General features: G+C 31.7%; 2 protein-coding genes and 1 non-coding gene across 4 annotated transcripts; 2 read left to right on the forward strand and 1 right to left on the reverse strand.

The window, feature by feature from the left end:
- Positions 1 to 464: 464 nt before the first annotated feature.
- LOC148265814 (U2 spliceosomal RNA) lies at positions 465 to 660 on the forward strand. The gene has a single exon (XR_015820831.1). It is a non-coding gene; the product is annotated as a U2 spliceosomal RNA (small nuclear RNA).
- A 5,411-nt stretch (positions 661 to 6,071) lies between these two features.
- LOC110813212 (E3 ubiquitin-protein ligase RSL1-like) lies at positions 6,072 to 10,674 on the forward strand. 2 transcript variants are annotated; one of them, XM_088220460.1, is made up of 2 exons: positions 6,072 to 6,950; positions 9,678 to 10,339. In XM_088220460.1, exons 1-2 carry the CDS (start codon positions 6,310 to 6,312, stop codon positions 9,691 to 9,693), a joined length of 657 nt encoding a protein of 218 aa, XP_088076586.1. In that variant the 5' UTR covers positions 6,072 to 6,309; the 3' UTR covers positions 9,694 to 10,339. The 2 variants fall into 2 exon arrangements, with proteins under 2 accessions (XP_088076586.1, XP_021895946.1); XM_022040254.2 differs by lacking the exon at positions 9,678 to 10,339 and adding an exon at positions 10,380 to 10,674 and having other exon boundaries at positions 6,074 to 6,950.
- Positions 10,675 to 11,897: 1,223 nt separating this feature from the next.
- LOC110813220 (RING/U-box superfamily protein) lies at positions 11,898 to 13,734 on the reverse strand. The gene is made up of 2 exons (XM_022040262.2): positions 13,081 to 13,734; positions 11,898 to 12,131 (listed from the first exon to the last, which is right to left on the reverse strand). Exons 1-2 carry the CDS (start codon positions 13,671 to 13,673, stop codon positions 12,059 to 12,061), a joined length of 666 nt encoding a protein of 221 aa, XP_021895954.1. The 5' UTR covers positions 13,674 to 13,734; the 3' UTR covers positions 11,898 to 12,058.
- Positions 13,735 to 17,995: the final 4,261 nt, after the last annotated feature.

Genomic DNA, 17,995 nt, shown 5'->3' on the forward strand with positions numbered 1-17,995 from the left:
ATTTTTTCTATATTTCTTGTTTGGTATAAATTAAAATAAATCTAGCAATATGGTTGAGGCTGCTAGATTTATCCAAAACATTAGGAATATGCTAAATGTAAATATGGAGATTTCTAATTACTAGTTTGGATGACACTTGAATATATATATATATATATAGTGATAAAAAATATTACTAATAGGAGCAATAGAAGCAAGATATATTGTTTGTATATACATCTTTAAGGAGGACAAATATTATGCCCGTTAAATTTTTATTTAATGGAGAGAAAATTATTATGTTTTGGGAAGAGTAGAAAACGTAAAAATGAAAATGATTGATAAATAGAAAAATAGTGAAGCAGAAACTGAATAGGAAAATAGAAGCATTTATGGGAGGGTGCTTTAGTCCCACATTGGGTGGTAGAAGGGTTGCGGATGATAAATGGCCACCATAAAGCGGGAGTTGGAGCAACTGACCATTCATACCTTTCTCGGCCTTTTGGCTAAGATCAAGTGTAGTATCTGTTCTTATCAGTTTAATATCTGATACGTGAGTCATTGACTCACATGATATTAAATTAATTTCTATAGGGAGAAGGGCCACAACAATAGCTTGCTATTGGGTCTTTCGAGCGTCGTCCATGCGTTGCACTACGGCAAGGACGTGGCGCGCCCCATCAATGTTAGTAATAATGTCTTTGTAAGTGTATTTGAACATAATAGAACAATAAAATCAGTGTGTTTCCTGATATCCTCTAGATCTCATCTTGATATTCTTAGAAGCAAAGAAAAATCTACAGTCTGGATCCTTTTAAAAAAATTAAACGTCTGATATCTACAGTATGTTGAAGTGAGAAAATGAAGGGAGCTCAACAGCTGGAGAAAGAAAAAGAGTGCACAACGGTTGATTGATTGCCGTGTATTATTTACTGCTAGTTTAGAAAACCCTTCACTTTTTTTTGAAAAATAAAAAACATACAAAAGACCCACAAAAAGACTGTAAAATAGGAGTACATGTGAGAGGCATATGTCTTGAAAAATAAGAGTATATATTTTGCATATGTTGTGTGTTATGTGTTTATATATATGTACGGTATACCAATAAGAAGAAAACACCGAACAAGTACATGAACTTGAAAAAGACTCCTCGATCTTCCTGCACAAGATAAAACCATAATCCAAACCTTATGAACAACTTATGTAGCTTCCTAAATTGGGAAAGGTGTACAGGGAATGTTCTCTCTAGCCCACACCAGCTGCTGGTCATTTATATATAATAACGAAGAAGGGAATGTTTGTTGAGTTTGGTAACGTGTGCTTGTTATCAAAATATTTTTATAAGCTAGCCTGCCCACTACAAGAAGGGAGTTGAGTTGTAGTGGGGCGGGAGTTAAGGAGCGGAGGGGACTGCGTGAGGCTGGAAACAGAGCAACGACAACCCTCCCAGGTCCAGTATTTTCAGTGGATTACTGGCCGGTCCTCGAAGAAACAGACACCAACTCCCTTTTCAAACTGTCTAGTTTTTGATTAAAAAGGTGATATGGGTTGGAGGGCTGAACAAAATTAGGCTTGGTTTGGGTAAAGTATGAGTTTGGATTTTAATATTTAAATGATTTTAGAATTGGGTTTGGGGGCTCAATAGGGAAAATTGGTTTTCTCTCTTTATTTATTTATTTATTTATTTAATTTTTTATTTTTACTCCCTTTTTTTTTCGTGTTTTTCTGTTTTTTTTTTTCTTTTTCTTTTTTTCATTTTTGTGTTTTTTTTTTCTCTTTTTCATTTTTTTATTTTCCTCTTCTTTTTTTTTTTAACTCACATAATAATGATAGTAATACTAATCATTATAATAGTAATAATAACAAATAATAATAAAAATTAACTAAATTAATTTCTAAAATTTGATACTTATTTGATCATTATTTTTTTAGTTTCCGACATTTTTATTTATTCCAAACACCAAGTTTCATACCAATTTCTAACAAAAAAGGTAAAAATAATTTCTTTGTTTTTCTTCACAAATTTCCACTTTTTCATTTTTTCTATTCTTCATATGTTGCTTCCTACCTTCTTATGACGGAATTTAAGGTAAAATTTTCATTTGTTTCCTACTTTCTTTCTCTTGTCGAGATTTAAGACAAATCTTTTCTTTGATCTCTTCTTCTTCTTATTGAGATCTAAGATAAATATTTTCTTCTATGTTTGACATTATTTGGATTTACGGTGAAATTTTTTTTATACAATTCGTCTTATTGAGATTTAAAATAAATATATATATATTTTTTAGTATCTTCTCTTCGATCATATTTAATGCAAACATTTTCTTTACACATTTATTTCTTTATTTTTTTATTTAATATCATTCCTTTCCTTTGCTGGGATATAAAATGAACTTTTCCTTTTCTTTGATTGTTTTTCCCATTTTCTTAGATCTTCAACCTTCTCTTTTTGCTTCTTTTCTCCTCTTGTAGGTCACTTTTTTTTTTTTTTTTTATAATGTTTTCGACCTATTTCTATCTTCCCCTTCTTTAATTTTCCTTTTAACTTTTCCCTTTTCTTTTCATCATTTTTTATCTATATTTTTTTTTATATTTATAATTAACATGCATTTCTTTGTTCATTGTGATTATTTTCTTAAATGTTATTTCTAATTCCTTCATAAAACTACGAGAAGATAGGTTGTGATATTAAAAGATTTTATTAAATTTTCATATTGTTAAAAACTTTTTTGTTAATCCAAAAATTGTACTTTTCATGCCCTTAGCATGGTTATATTTTTTTACTGTCAACATATTCACTGAGTATTTCTAATCATACTCTGAATAGTTTATTAAATAAATTCATTAATGTTATTACAATTGACACTCTCATAAATTCTTCTTAGTAATACATTGATGGGACCTGAATACGATCGTTGCCACGTCAGCAGCCACGTCAGCAGACCCAGTCAGCAGGCCTGGCCAACCAGGACTTGCCACGTGGCAAAACCACGTCGACCGGGGACGGATCACGTTGGCGATCCGCGCGCGCGCGATCGGACGGCCCAGATCAATCGCGCGCACGGACGGCCCAGATTTAATCACACGGACGACCCATATTTAATAAAAAACGGATGGCCTAGATTAAATCAAAATGGACGGCTGAGATCAAAGGGCAAAAGGGTATAAATAAGACCCCCACACCAGACCCCAAACCCTAGCCGCCTGCCCTCGCCAGAGAAGACGAACCAGAAGCCGGCCGCCGCCACCCGCCGCCGCACCGGAGGAATTTTTGACCGCCGATCGAGGTAAATTTCATACCCCCGACTCGTTTTTTCCACGCTAATTTTCCCAGTGGCCAAATCGGAGCCAAAATCCCAGCCAAACGGCCGGAAAACAGGGCCGAAAGCCAGCGGCACCGCCGCGCCCCTTCTCAATTTTTGCCTCCGATGAGGCCCTTCCCGGCCTCCGTTTAATGCAATTTTTATATCACCGTGATCACCATTCTTTTCTCTACAGGTTGATCGGAGCCGAATCACCAAAACACGAACTTCACCGGAGAGCCGCCGCACCCGAGAGCACCGCCATTGGTAAGCTTCAGTTTTCCGTAAATTTTCGGCCCCCCGAGGGCCGTAGGGTTGTTTTATCGCAGGAACCAATGCGAGTGTGGCCGAATTCGGCCGGAAACGGCCGAAAACGGCCAACCCGAGGCGAACCGCTGCCGCTTGCGGCGGCGCCGTCGCCGGAGCACGGCGGAGCCGCCGTGCCGGAGTTGCGATATTGGCCGAAAGGGGCCCTGGGCCTAATTTGGGATTTTTTGGAACACGTGCAGGTACCAGTAGTGCGTTTCAGTTCCCCGAGAAAAATTCAGGGAAAATTAGGGACAGCTTGCAAGCGCACCGTGAAGCCGTGTTCGGACCCCGAAACGAGTAAGGATCCCTCACCCTATTTCCTATCACGGTTTTAAAGTTCAATAAATGATAAAACGGTATTTCATGAATCAACGAATGTGTGAAATTGCTTAAGGTCGCTAATGGAGCCCGAGTCTAGTGTGTTTGTCGGTTAACTGTTATTTAGCCTGTTTTACAGTTTTAAATGCAGTATGAGGTTTGATGTTTTCATTTTATAGTTTCGTGTGCATATTGTACTGTTTTATTGATTATGGATTGAATGACTGGGATATTGATGCTGTATATTGTCTGTTTGGCATAAATTACTGTTTTGCTTGTTTGTATGTGGATTGATGATGCTGACTGAGGGAAAAGAGAATGATAGATTATGTAAATGGGTAATTGTATAATGTGGTCAGGCTGACTAGATATCCTGGGAGATGGTGGACGGACCGAGTCCGTAGGGAACCCTACCGGGATTGTGGTCTTCCATACCGGACGGGGTATGGAGATCTTATGTGTTTTGGCGCCCATACCGGACGGAGTATGGGGACGGCCCGTTTCACCCTCATACCGGACGGGGTAATGAGGTCTATAGTTTTGGCGCCCATACCGGACAGGGTATGGGGACGGCCCTGGAAAAATGATTTCAAGTGTTAAGGGTTAACGGGTAGCGGGACCCCTATGGATCCCCATGGATACTAGTGGGATGGTAAATGAAGAAAATATGTTGTGTAACGATTAAATTACGAAAAGCTTGATAAGTATTATGTTATACAGTTTATATATATGATTTCATGATGATGATGATGTTATCGCTTTCGTATATTATTTTATGAATTTCACCGAGGTAAATGAATGGTAAAGGTTTTATTATCAATAAAAGGATTTGTTATAAATTATGCTCCATTGGTCTTTTTGTGTTTTCTACCCACCTTTACCTCCGTGACGGTGAGATATCGTGATGTCTTTACTGGGCTAGTGTAGCTCATTCCTTATTTAATCATTTCAGATCAAGAGGACATTGTTCCCAAGCCGGTTCCGCAGGAGGACGACGAAGGGGGCGCCTAAAGACTCCATAGTCATATTCGTAGCTTTTACTTTCAAGTTTCTCCTTTAGGTGGTTTGATCTTTTATATTTTGTGAGCACGTTTTTAGTTTTAGTGTAAGGGATGTTATTCAAATTTTGACTTCGCTTCCGCATTTGATATTTTTAATATACATTTCATTTTAAATTTTCGGGGCTGTTACATTGGGACTCCCAACCATTTGTCTTGTCCCATTTTTGGAATTTGATTTGATATTCTATCTATGTTTCATTTGAGTTTGTGAGAGATTGGAGTTGTAGTATGACTAATATATGATGAGAGTTAGATTTTAAAAGGAGGGGCCTAATATGAAAATTGAATCTCTTTTCTTTTTCCTTTTTTTTTTTCTCTTTTTTAATTTCTTCTCTTCACTTTCTTTTTTCTTTTTTTTTTTTGGTTTTTGGGTTCTTTTTCCATTTCTTGTCTCTGCCTTTTTAAAATTTTTTTTTCTCTTTTAATAATAATAATAATAATAATAATACTAAATTCTAAATTTTCAAAATCTAAAAAATAAAAAAAAAAAAAAAATTAATCCAGACAAAAAATTAAGGTATTATGAGTTTTGCAAATTTTACCACGTACAACATAATTGATTAATGAAATTTGTTTATTCCTTTTTTTGCCTTTCATAATAACTTATCTCGAGTAATTATTACATGTACAAAAAGATATCAATTTTTAGGTAACTTGTTTAAGAAATTAATCCTTACATAACCTGGGTTCAGATATAAATTATAATTAATTTACTAAAGAAACAAGTCCGCAAAATTAATTATTAGAATTAATTACTTTTAAGGAGAGTCGGGTCCAAGTCAAAATATCTATAATTACATTTTACAAGATTACTTTTTCTTTTCATTTTTTAACAATAAATTTCAAAGTAAAAAAAAATATTCATATAGACAAATTTAATATAATGCAATGTATCTTTATACATTGAACTTCAAATTATTAAACGAAAAATCTTAGTTATAATTAATTATTAAAGAAAAATTAATAATTAAATACATTAACATGTCAAGAAGAAGCAACCCAGAAAATGAATTATCAAAAAAGAGAAGAGTTAAGTCAAGTCAAGCAAAAGCGTCAGTTAACCTCCCCAGGAAGCTTCGCCTGCGTCCTCTGCACATCTTCTAAGCCCCAAAGTTATTTCCATCTCAATCATCTTTTCTCTTTTTGACGTTCTCCAACCACGACACTGTTTAAATTATCCTGCCTTTTTCTTACGCGTTAAAACGATATCGTTTCCGGTCTCCTGCACTTATTATATCCTCGATTCATGTTTGCCATCTGAGTGCCGTAAATGATATCCGCCGCCCACTGCATCTTTTTCAAGAAGAAAATTTTCAAGTTCGATACAAGAATCGCTCGTCATGTCCTCTGAGATCACAACCCACCAGGTTTCTCTGATGTTAGACGAGCTAGGGATCAACGAAGACGAAGGCGAAACATCACAGAGCTTCTGCGAAATATGCGTGGAGAGAAAGGAAAATGATGAGATGTTCACCGGCGAAAGCTGCGGCCATTCTTTCTGTCGCGAATGCATAAGCAGACACGTGGCGGCGAAGTTGGAGCAGCGAATAACGACGATCACATGTCCGGCGGTGAACTGCAAGTCAGTGCTGGAGCTGGAGAGGTGCAGGGCTCTGATTCCGAAAGTTGTGAGTGATCTGTGGGGAGATATTCTGTGCGAGGAGCTGATAAATGTGTCTGAAAGATTTTATTGCCCGTACAAGAACTGCTCAGCACTGTTGGTGAAGGACGTGGTTGGTGAGAATCCAGAGGTTATCAGAGAATCGGAGTGTCCTTTCTGCAACAGATTATTTTGCGCGCAGTGTTATGTTCCATGGCATTCGGGGATTGAGTGCGAAGAGTTTCAGAAACTGAATGTTGATGAAAGAGGAAGTGAAGATCTTATGCTGAGAGAGATTGCCACGAAGAGTAGATGGAGAAGGTGTACGAAATGTAGTTTCTACGTAGAAAGAATTGAGGGCTGCCAGCGTATGACATGCAGGTAAATTGATTTCTTCACTTTATATATATATATATATATATATATATATATATTTATTATATCCATAACAATTCTAATATATTTTTTAATAAATGTATACATTAATGACATAATACATGTATACCAATTATAATCTAAAAAAATCTTCAAAAAGAGACGCACAAAAACAGAATGCAACTCAAATATACGACTTCTTGTAAAAATATATATATAAACTATTCAATAATTAATAACAAAATATTTAATCAAACTCATAAAAGGCTAAAATCTTTAATTTTAAATTTACGTACAACCAATGCTATTTTTCACTAAACCCTTACCGAAATAAACAATTCAATGCCTTTGGACTTCTGACCCAACTTTTGGATTAGTAACACTTGCCCTCCAACTAGGTTTTTTGTAGTTCTTGTATTTTTTTAAAAAGATATTGTGTGTCTAATAATATTATGCTTTATGTATATTTTCTTAGAATAATGTGTTATTTATATAAAGAGGATGTATTATTATTAGTATGTAGGTGTTATTTAATTAAAAAATATTTAAATTTTTATTAAAAATTAAGACTAAATTGTAACCTCCTAAAAGTTATGTTAGTTATATCTATTTTTACCTTTTAAAATAAACATAATTGTAAAAGACATTAAATCTACATTAGAAATTATATTTATTCCATGTATTATTAATATCATTATAAATAATTCTTGATTTTTTTAAAATTTTTGAGAAAATTGATATATTCATTAATTAGATGATACATGTTCTTATCTACAACGCACTAGAACACCCTTGTTGACGATCCTTTACTCCGACATCATTTAAAGTTTCTCGAACAATGTGATATCTCACACCGGATAAATCCTTAACCATTCCCCTTCTTACTAAGACTACAGAATGCTCTTGTGAATTATGGCCAATACCAGGCATATAAGCAGTAATTTCAAATCCAAAAGTTAATCGTACTCTGGCAACTTTACATAAGTCAGAGTTCGATTTTTTAGAGGTGATATTGAAAAAGTTGACAGATAAGTCACCCTTATTGCCATTTTACAGAACCGTACATGAGATTTTTACCTCATACGGCTCATTGTTTAATTCTTTCGAAGTCATTAGGTCTTTTTCCTCGTTCGAGAATCTCCTCCCTTCTTCCACTCCGTCTCGAAAAGTAACTAGGACAAACTCAGTTATGTTTTCATATTCCAATTGAACACTTTCTATTTTTGATTATTCTCAAAGTAGAAGATTATTCTTTTTACTAAACATTTGCTGATCCAATCACACGATCTTATAATAAGAATAAAATATCTTTCTCGATCAATCTCTTTGCCCCTCATTCTTCAAGAATCAGAAAGATACTTTTTTAAGTTTGAATTTGTTTATTTGGAATCTGGGTTCTTCTACTTCATTTTTATTCACTTATTCCCATCATTATATAATATAAATAACTTTTAAACGAAAAACATATAAGAGTACAATCAAGCTTCAACCTACATCATATTAAAATAAAATGATAATGACTATTTTTTTATGAATTTTTATTAGATTATGGTGTGAAAAGAAAATTGACATAAATGATATGTCAGACTTTATAATATCTATTTACGAAGTAATATAATAAGTTAGCTTTAAACTCATTAAATTAGAAACTAGTTTATAGCTAATCACACTTTTAATAAGAAGTAATTACCAAATTAAGTGCCCCACAGTTATAAAAGACATTTTCTTTACTTAAAAGCGATGGATCCTCTTTTGGTACTCATATTTGTGAACTTTATACCATACCCATTAACTACGTTAATATGGTGTATAAATGTCCATATGTTAGTACTATTCTTAGTCATGGTGGAAGACTTACAAGATAACAATGGACATCTCAAATTTAAGGAGTAGTATGCATAATTTCCAAGATGAATATTTGATTCTTGATATGAAAGAAATCTTTTATGTTAGGAGTATATATAGGTCAGTTTCATGAATTTATTCTCTAATCAGCACATAGATACATACTCTTGTGTGAAAACACAAGTAAGTAATATTTCTTCGAATGAACATACTATATACCAATATAAACTAGATTAAGAAATGCTTTATATTCGTTAAGGATCTCAAATGGTGTTTAGATAATTCAGAGACCAAGATTTAGACAATGAAAAACAAAAAAACGCACCCAGAAAAGTTTGAATTTTAATGCACCTAACCCCATGCATGCTATACCTAAAAATAATTCTCAATTTGCTTAATTTGCATTGAGTTAAACAACTAGAGTTTTTTAATCTCCTTTTATTATTGTCCATTTTAAAAAAGTCTCTTATTATTAACAAAATAAGCTAAAAATAATTGTTGGTTTTGGAAAAAAAGACAATTAAATCCAGTAATAAGTTAAAAATATAATTTTCAAAATATTTTTTCTAAGGTAGGTGAAAAGTCCCATGTCTTACTGTATCTAGAGCTTCATGGATGGGCATTGAAGACTTAAATTCCAATGTGTTTAATAATTGGCATTCAAAATTCCAATGTGAGGTGTTGAGCTAATATTTTTAGCAAGAGGGTAGATATAATATAGTGTTATACCAAGCTCCACGTAACGCATATGCTGATCATTGATGAACTAAATGTTGAATATGTTTTCCCCAAGCTTTGGTGGCAAGGAATTGTATAGGTGCTCATCTTATAGTGTTCATGGACTACATTATTGAGTTTTTGGATTTATTTATTTATTTTTGTTTGTAGGCTACTCAAACTATAATGGTGGGTGACTATTCATTTTATTAGCATAATCATGATGTAGAACTACTGGCATCAATTAGATACAAATTAAAGGAATACTAGATTTTATCTTGGTGAGCCATCTATGATGTTTGCGTTAGTTAATATGACTGCTCTAGAAAAAAACTTAATTTAAATGGTAAATAGATTCTTTTAGCTTCATCTTCTTTTAATTTGGCTTTCATGTAAGGAGGCAGATGTGCATTGTTCTCATTGTTCTAGCCACTTCGAAATTTTAAATAATTAATAATTATGTAGACTAGAAAGAATGTGTACTAGTTAGAGTCACACACAATCTTTATTTGGTGGGACATTTATGCCATTTGAATTTTTTGGTTGTGTATGTATGTGCATATGCGTTTATAATATTATATGTAATAGTTTTATGTTATACTTAAATCACCTAGTTATATAAATATTGTCGTAATTTTAGTGTACAAGTTCTATTCAGTTGTTATTTGTTTTACATATTTTACACATTTGCAATTTAAAGCCTGTTTTAACATTTTAGGAGAATTCTGAACAATTTATCTAGTTTGCATATAAACTCACTATTTATTTATATTGTATATGTTAATGTAGTGAGCATGAAAGTTGCAAAGATTAAAAGGTTTGGATTTGTATAGTTATTCACTTAGATAAATCGATTAATTTATTATCTTACAGGTGTAATGCTCAATTCTGTTATGTATGTGGAGCTGAATGGACTAATGATAGTCATTACAAGTGTGCATAGGCCGACAAAAAAAACTTGCTTTCATGGTTATTTAAATATCTATTAGTAGATACTGGAAATTTATTTAAGTAACCGTATTGTATTATCTTTGTCAAGTTTTCTTTTGTGTTTAAAATTATTTCTATCAGAAAAAATGAAAAAAAATATAGTAAATTTTTACTTTGTTCTTGTTATGGATGTATTTAATTATGATTTAACATCTTATACTTGGTCTATTAAGCTGCCTCTCATGTGTGAAACTCATTATGTTACCAAGAGATAGATGAAAATATATTTTTAAAAATATTTAATTTGCTTACCTTGTGTTTATACTTAGCAATGATTTAAGTTCATATAATCATATATTTGATGCTACTAATGGACAGTAATATGAACTATTATCATTTTGACTCGCAATAAGAAACATAACCCAGAATAATATTTAATACTACAATTTTACTTACAACAAAAAAATAACCTATAATAAAGGCCAGAAACCATTACTGTATGTTATATTTCTATTTTATAATTCTCTGTGAGCTATATTAACAAAGGTTTCCTTCTTTTCCTTTGTAACGGTTATGTAAATCATTGGTGTTTATAAAAAAATATATTTTTCTTTAGCTATCGTATTCATAAAATATTATATTTTTCTTTCCTTTAAATAAAATACTCATGTATAGGAGAACTATGGTCGATTCATGAGCGTTGCATATTTGTGAGATTTTCTTATGAATATGTGGAATTCTAACGTACCCAAATTTCAAGTTTGAGACATTATATTACATCTCCATGTCCACTTGGAATTCTCTTTTGTACTCTATAGGCCCAAAGCCTAGCATTATTGTGGTTGTCTAATGCTTGGGTGAGTGGTAAACCTCATCACTCCCAACAACTTAGGCTACTATCTTGGAAGTTAGCAAAAATACTACAAAATGTCAATTTTACTATATAAGTGCCTCTAAGATATGAAGTACCATAAAATTATTGTAGAATTTGTTAACTGATTATCTATAAAATTACTATAAAAATTATTAATTAATTATGACGAGCTTTTCTAAACTATAAAAAAATCTGATTTACCAAAAGGAAATAATTATATAAAGGTAAAATTTTCCAATCAAGCTCTCAACAATAACATCAATATGTGACTCTTTTATTTTCTCTATTTTTAAAATTAATCTTTTTGTAAAAATAAAAAATGACTTAAATGATCATATATAGTAAAATGTTCACTTCTTTTACAAAATTTTAAAAGAATAAAGATAATAGTGATTTGTAGTATGACTCATAAGTAACATTTAAAGGATGATACTATAAACTTGAATCACTACTAAGTATAAGTACATCATGAACAAAATGAATATTTTGAAACATCTTTTAATGATACAGACCCATTTCACACATGAGAGACAACTTAGTAGACGAACACATGATTTTAAATCATAATTAAATATATTCATAACATGTATGAAAATTTTAAGATATTTGTTTCATTAATTGCCAGACAAAAACAATTATAAACACTAGAAACAAATTTAAAAAGTAATGCAGCATAATTACTTTGATGCATTTCTAGCGCTAGGTGATAGGCATGTTAATAATTGCAAGAGTAAGTTGTTTTTTTTCATCAGTCTGCTGCACAACCACCGTGTTCTTCTGTCCACTCTACTCCACATCCATAACAAAATTGGGCATTACACCTGTAATAAATCAACTTTGTAAGTTCAAATCTTGTTAATCTATGTAAATTTTCATGTTCGTCTTACAAATATTGAGTTTTGTTAAACTAGATAGATTGTTCAAAGTTTCCTAACATGAGAAGATTGAGTTAAAGTTGATATTATGCTTTCAAATGTCAAATATATGCAACCCAACAAACAACAATGAGAGAAAAAAAGAAAGGAACTACTCCTAATGTTCATTTAATTAGGTGATTTAAGGATCAAAACATAAAATACAATATGATATAAATCCCCCACCAAAGAAGCATTAACAATGTGGCCTTCAGAAGTAATATTCTTTAGAATAAATTACTAATTTAATCCCTGATGTTTAGTATTTATCCTAATTTACTTTTTAATACTTCTTTTTTTTTAAAAAAAAAACTGTAATTTGGTCATTGACATTTTCTTTTTATTTCTTTCTATTTTCTAACTTACAAAACTAAAATAGTTAAAAAACAGCTAAAAATAATTAGTTTAACTAATTAATTAATAGATCAACACATTAATAATAATATTAGACACATCTTTTATTGTCCTATTTTAATTAAAAAAAAATTAAAAAGTTACTGTAAATATATATATAATAATAATAACTGTTTATTTAAAATTTTAGTCCATTACAAACTCTGAAATTATACACTATAAATTCTTAATTATCTTTTTGTTTCATATAATTTATTTATTATACAGAACGAATTTTCAGTAGAAAAGATATGATTGTTACTTCACATTTTTATATGAAATCCTTTTATTCTTATAAAATTTTTGTTTAGATAGTACTTATATTATTTTTTATATAACTATAATTTTTTTTTTCTAAAATTATATTCTACAAGTATTAAATTCCTAAATCTAATTCAACATAAAATTTAGTTTAGAACTTTAAGTTGTAAATAGTAAAAGCGTAAGGGAGTGAGAAACAGACCTGCATGTGATATGTGGGCAGCCGTCAGTTCTTTCTACATAGAAATTGCAGTTAGGACACCTTCTCCATTTATTCTCTTCGGCAAGCTTTCTCAGCAGAAGATCTTCATTTTCCCTTTCATCATCATTCAGCCTTTGAAACTCCTCGCACTCAATTCCCGAATGCCATGGAACCTTACACGCAGCACAAAATAGTCTGTGGCAGAACGGACACTCCGATTCTCTGATAGTCTCTCCACTCTCCTCCACCACCTCCTTCATCACCAACAAGGCTGAGCAGTCCTTAAACGGGCAATAAAATCTTTCGGCCACTTTAATCACCTGCTCGCACAGAAGATCTTCCCACAGATCAATCACCGATTTTGGGATCAGAGCCCTACACGTGTTCGGCTCCAGCACTGACTTGCAGTCCACCGCCGGGCACGTTATCGTCGGTATCCGCTGCTCCACCTTTGCCGTCACGTGTCTGCTTATGCATTCGCGGCAAAAGGAATGGCCGCAGCTCTCTCCGGTGAACATCTCACCTCTTTCCTTTCTCTCCAAGCATATTCTGCAGAAACTATGTGATGTTTCACCTTCGTCTTCTTTTAACATCCCTTCAACTCCTCTGCTTGTTTCTCGTCTCGAGCTCTGAAAGGTTTCTTCTATAGAAAATGAATTACGAATATAATAAATGCACCGCAGTTAAAACGATGTCGGTTTAGGGAAAAGATGCACGATATTTTCAAACGGTGTCGTTTACGAGACTTAGCTGAGAAGATGTGCAGAGGACGCAGGTGAAGCTTCCTGGGGAGGTTAATTAACGCTTTTGCTTGACTTGACTCAGCTCTTCTCTTTTTGATAATTCATTTTTTGGGTTGCTTCTTCTTGACATGTTAATGTATTTAATTATTAAATTTTCTTTAATAATTAATTATAACTCAGGTTTTTCATTTAAAAATACATTGCATTATATTAAATTTGTCTATATGAATATTTTTTTACTTTGAAATTTATTGTTAAAAAATGAAAAGAAAAAGTAATCTTGTAAAATGTAATTACATATATATATATTCAATCCTATATAAAACTTAATTATTTATGAATATATCTGTTAAAATAACCTTTAATAACAAAAGAAACAAAAAAAAACACATAAACATATTTAGTAGAATAAAAATATACTTAACCTCTATTTAATACTTCTACTGTAATTATGGGTATTTATTATAAGAAAACCAAACTGGACAGAATGGATACATATATTAAGTATGAATGTATATTAGATACATACGTAAGTATTTATATTATGTTAAATTTATTAAGTTTTCAGAATAGAAATATTAAAAAGATAATTTCAGATAGATTATTATTTTAATGAATTATCTAAAAGATATAAAGTAGTTTCTCAAACAAGTTAAGGAAACTTAGATAACTTTTCTAGATACAATTACTCATGATAAATTAGGGAAGGTGGTGGAAAAAAGAACAACAATTCCAATAATCAATGTACAACTCATAATATTAGGTGGAAACTTACATGGAGAGAAATTATGACGCATGCTTTGGAACAAATATTTAAACAACTAATTATAAAAGTAGCATATTTTAATTTGCTAAGATTGATCCAAGATTATATTCTTGTGTCGGGTTAATATAGATCAAGCAATTTTTTCAGATGATAAAAATATGAAATTTTAACCGGTTATACAATTCACGTGGAATTTCAGAACAAGATTTAGAAAAAATTCAAAATTTTGCCTCAAAAACTAAAATTGGACGTACTAAACTCATTTTGAGAAAAGTAGCTTCTTAATCTTAATATTATAACTCCTTAAATTTATGAAAATTTTCACGAGATATAAAAACACAAAACCTATAAAAATCATATGTAAATGCTTGAAGAAATAAATATAATGATATTCAAGATTTTAAATTAAGGTGGGAATTAATTAGTGCAGGATGATAAATGGAAAGCTTTCAAATTAACTTGCTTTCCAATGTGTCATGTGATGAATAAGTGCTATGATATTAAATCTAAGATTGAGTAAAACTAACTATCATTCACCGCTTATAAATTAAATGCAATGAGAAAATCCGAGAGAGAAAGGAAGAGAAATTACAAACTCTTTTTTTTTTATAAAAATCTACGTTTTTTCTTCAAGTCAATCGCTTGAATATTTTCACTATTCTCTGAAATTTTTATATAATATTTTGTGCCAAGCTTCACCACTTACACCAGCTTATTTTATTTGATGTGAAGCTCTACCAATTATTTGTGTTTTCTTTAAACAGAACTAACAATTGCTTGTTCGGTACTTGGCTTTTCTCAAACATAATCATTAAATACGAATTCTTTTTTTTTTTTTACAATTTTCAAGAGCATAAAAAAATATATTTCACTTTTCTTCTAATAAGGAAGAGATATAAAGCTCAAAAATTTCTAGTACAAGATTTAGCTCAAGAGAAGAATTGATTTTTCAAGAGTTTAACTCCCAAATCCCTTAAAAAGGCAATTATTTACATTCACCTTCAATACCTAGAAATGTAAGGTGATATTTTGTTCAGCATTTGCCTTTGACATCTAAAAAAGTAAAGTGTTATCCATCATACATATGTTTTCAATTCTTAAAAAGGAAAAACATTCATCTTACATCCAGCTTAAATTATTAAAAGAAAATGTGGACATTTTATTCTACAGATGCTTCCAATTGCTATAAAAAAAAGACATTCATCTAGTATTTACCTTCAATATTAAAAAAGATTAAGCATCATTCATTCATATCTGCCTTCAATTTTAAAAATTAGAGAAAATCATCTTGTATTCATGTTCAATGCCTAGAAAAATAGGGTGATAGTTTCATCATACATCCACTTTGAATGCATAAGAAACAATATGATATTCATTATGCATTTGCCTTTAGCATCTAAGAAGATAAGGTGTCATTCATTTTGTGGATTTGTTTTCAATTCTTTAAAAGAAAATGCATAAACTTGGATTCACATTCACTACTTAAAAAACTATGTAGCAGTTTATTGTGCATTCATCGTGAATACCTAAAAAGTAATGTAATATTATGTCTTGTATTTACTTCCAATCCTTAAAAGAGTAAGAATTCATTTTATTTCATGCATTTGCCTCAATTCTTGAAAAAGAAATATATCAATTCTACTTTCGTCTACAATGTCTAAAAAAGTAAAGCGAGAATTCATCATGCATTCGCCTTCAATATTTAAAAATATAAGGCGATATTTCATTCTGCATATGCCTTCAAATCCTAAAAAGAAAGATATTCACTTTATATATATATAGTGTTTTGTTAAAAAAAAAAAACCAAAACACAAAAAAGAAAAATAGATGTAAAAAACTAAATGATAATGAAAATTCATGACAAGGAATATTTTGCTATGTATAGGCAAAATTAGATGATTCTAGTTTTTATTTGGCCTTTTTACAAAAATTCAAGTGAAGAAAGTATGATTTATATGATAGGTCCCAGTCATAACTTCACACTCAAGTAAGATTTTTTTACTTTATGTAAGAAAAGACTAGAGAATGTTTTTGAATTTTTTGAATGGTTTATTGATGAATGTTGAGGTCTTTAAATAGGCATGAGTACAACTGATTGAATAATTTTAGATAAGAACAGAAGATACAAGTGAATTAAATGGAAAAACAAATACTGGTGCTGAAATTCTAGAGTGGATAACAGCTCATTCGTGATTTTTGGGTAGATTTCTTTCTCTGTTTGTTGTAGCTTGTGAGGAGCAGCTAGATTGATCAGTTATCCAAGTATTTCGAATTTTGTTTGACCTTCCTCTGTAATATTCGAATCTTATCATTATACCCTCATTTTGTCTATATTTAATTAAAATAAAAAAAAAATAAGAACAAAAATGTCCTAAATTTTTCATATGATTTTTTTGTTAATTTTGCTATATTTATTCCATATTCATAAAGAAACAACAAAAGTACAAAAATGAAATAGAAAAAAGAAGAAAATAGAGGGCGGGAAAGAAAAGAAGACAAATTTAGGGAGGAAATGAAAAATAAGAGAAAAAGAAAGACAATGGGCATAAATGAAGAAAGAGAAAAATGTGAATGAAAAGATTAAAAAGACATGGGCCATAAATATTAAATAACTTCTATTTAGACCAGGCCCAAAAAATAACCCAATACATTTTTCATTCTTTTTCTTTTCTTTTTTTCCCACTCAAGACTGTTCCCTAAAGGAGCTTAGTCTGGTCCTTACCAAACTTTTTTCTTTTTTCTCCCTCCACCAAGCTCGTCTTGAGGTTCCTTAACTTCCTCCCCAAGATGGCGCATTGTGGGGAAGACCTTAAAACTCATATTCCCCTTCCTCAGGTGTCGACTATAAACAAGAAAAGAGGGGCTAGGATTTTGTTTTGCATGAGAAAGAAGAGATGATGGCAGCATGGGACAGGCTAATTGAAGATGATTGGCTGGAGGTAGGGTGCTGTAAAGAAGAGGTAGTAAGGTAAGGATCGGAAGAGGTAGATGATGACAACATGGAATTCATTTACAACTTGACGTGAATCGCTCGGCTAAAAGCCGGTCAGCGGGATCAAAGCAGTATGATTAGTGAATCTCCAGAAAATCCAGGTGCTATACTGAATTTGTTCTGAATTTTCTTTTTCTATCTGCTTGATAATTGAGATTCGATATGGAACCCTAACATTGCGGATGAGGAAGAATAAAATGTTCGTTCCTCGCGATCCAAGTCGAAGTTCGAAGAGAATTATGGCAACCGCTTTAATTTTCTCACGTGATTTCAAGTCACGTTGTGGGTTGATAATACGAATCTAATTTTCTGGAGGAATTAGACAGAACATGGTTGGGATTTATTCTGACGATGGAAGTCGAAGGCACCTACCATCGTGGATGCTGGGTGTTTCTTCTAAGGATGAAGCAAAGA

The sequence above is a fragment of the Carica papaya genome, chromosome 5 (genome assembly GCF_054855325.1).
Source record: "Carica papaya isolate Zhongbai chromosome 5, ASM5485532v1, whole genome shotgun sequence".
NCBI classification, from domain to species: Eukaryota; Viridiplantae; Streptophyta; class Magnoliopsida; order Brassicales; family Caricaceae; genus Carica; species Carica papaya.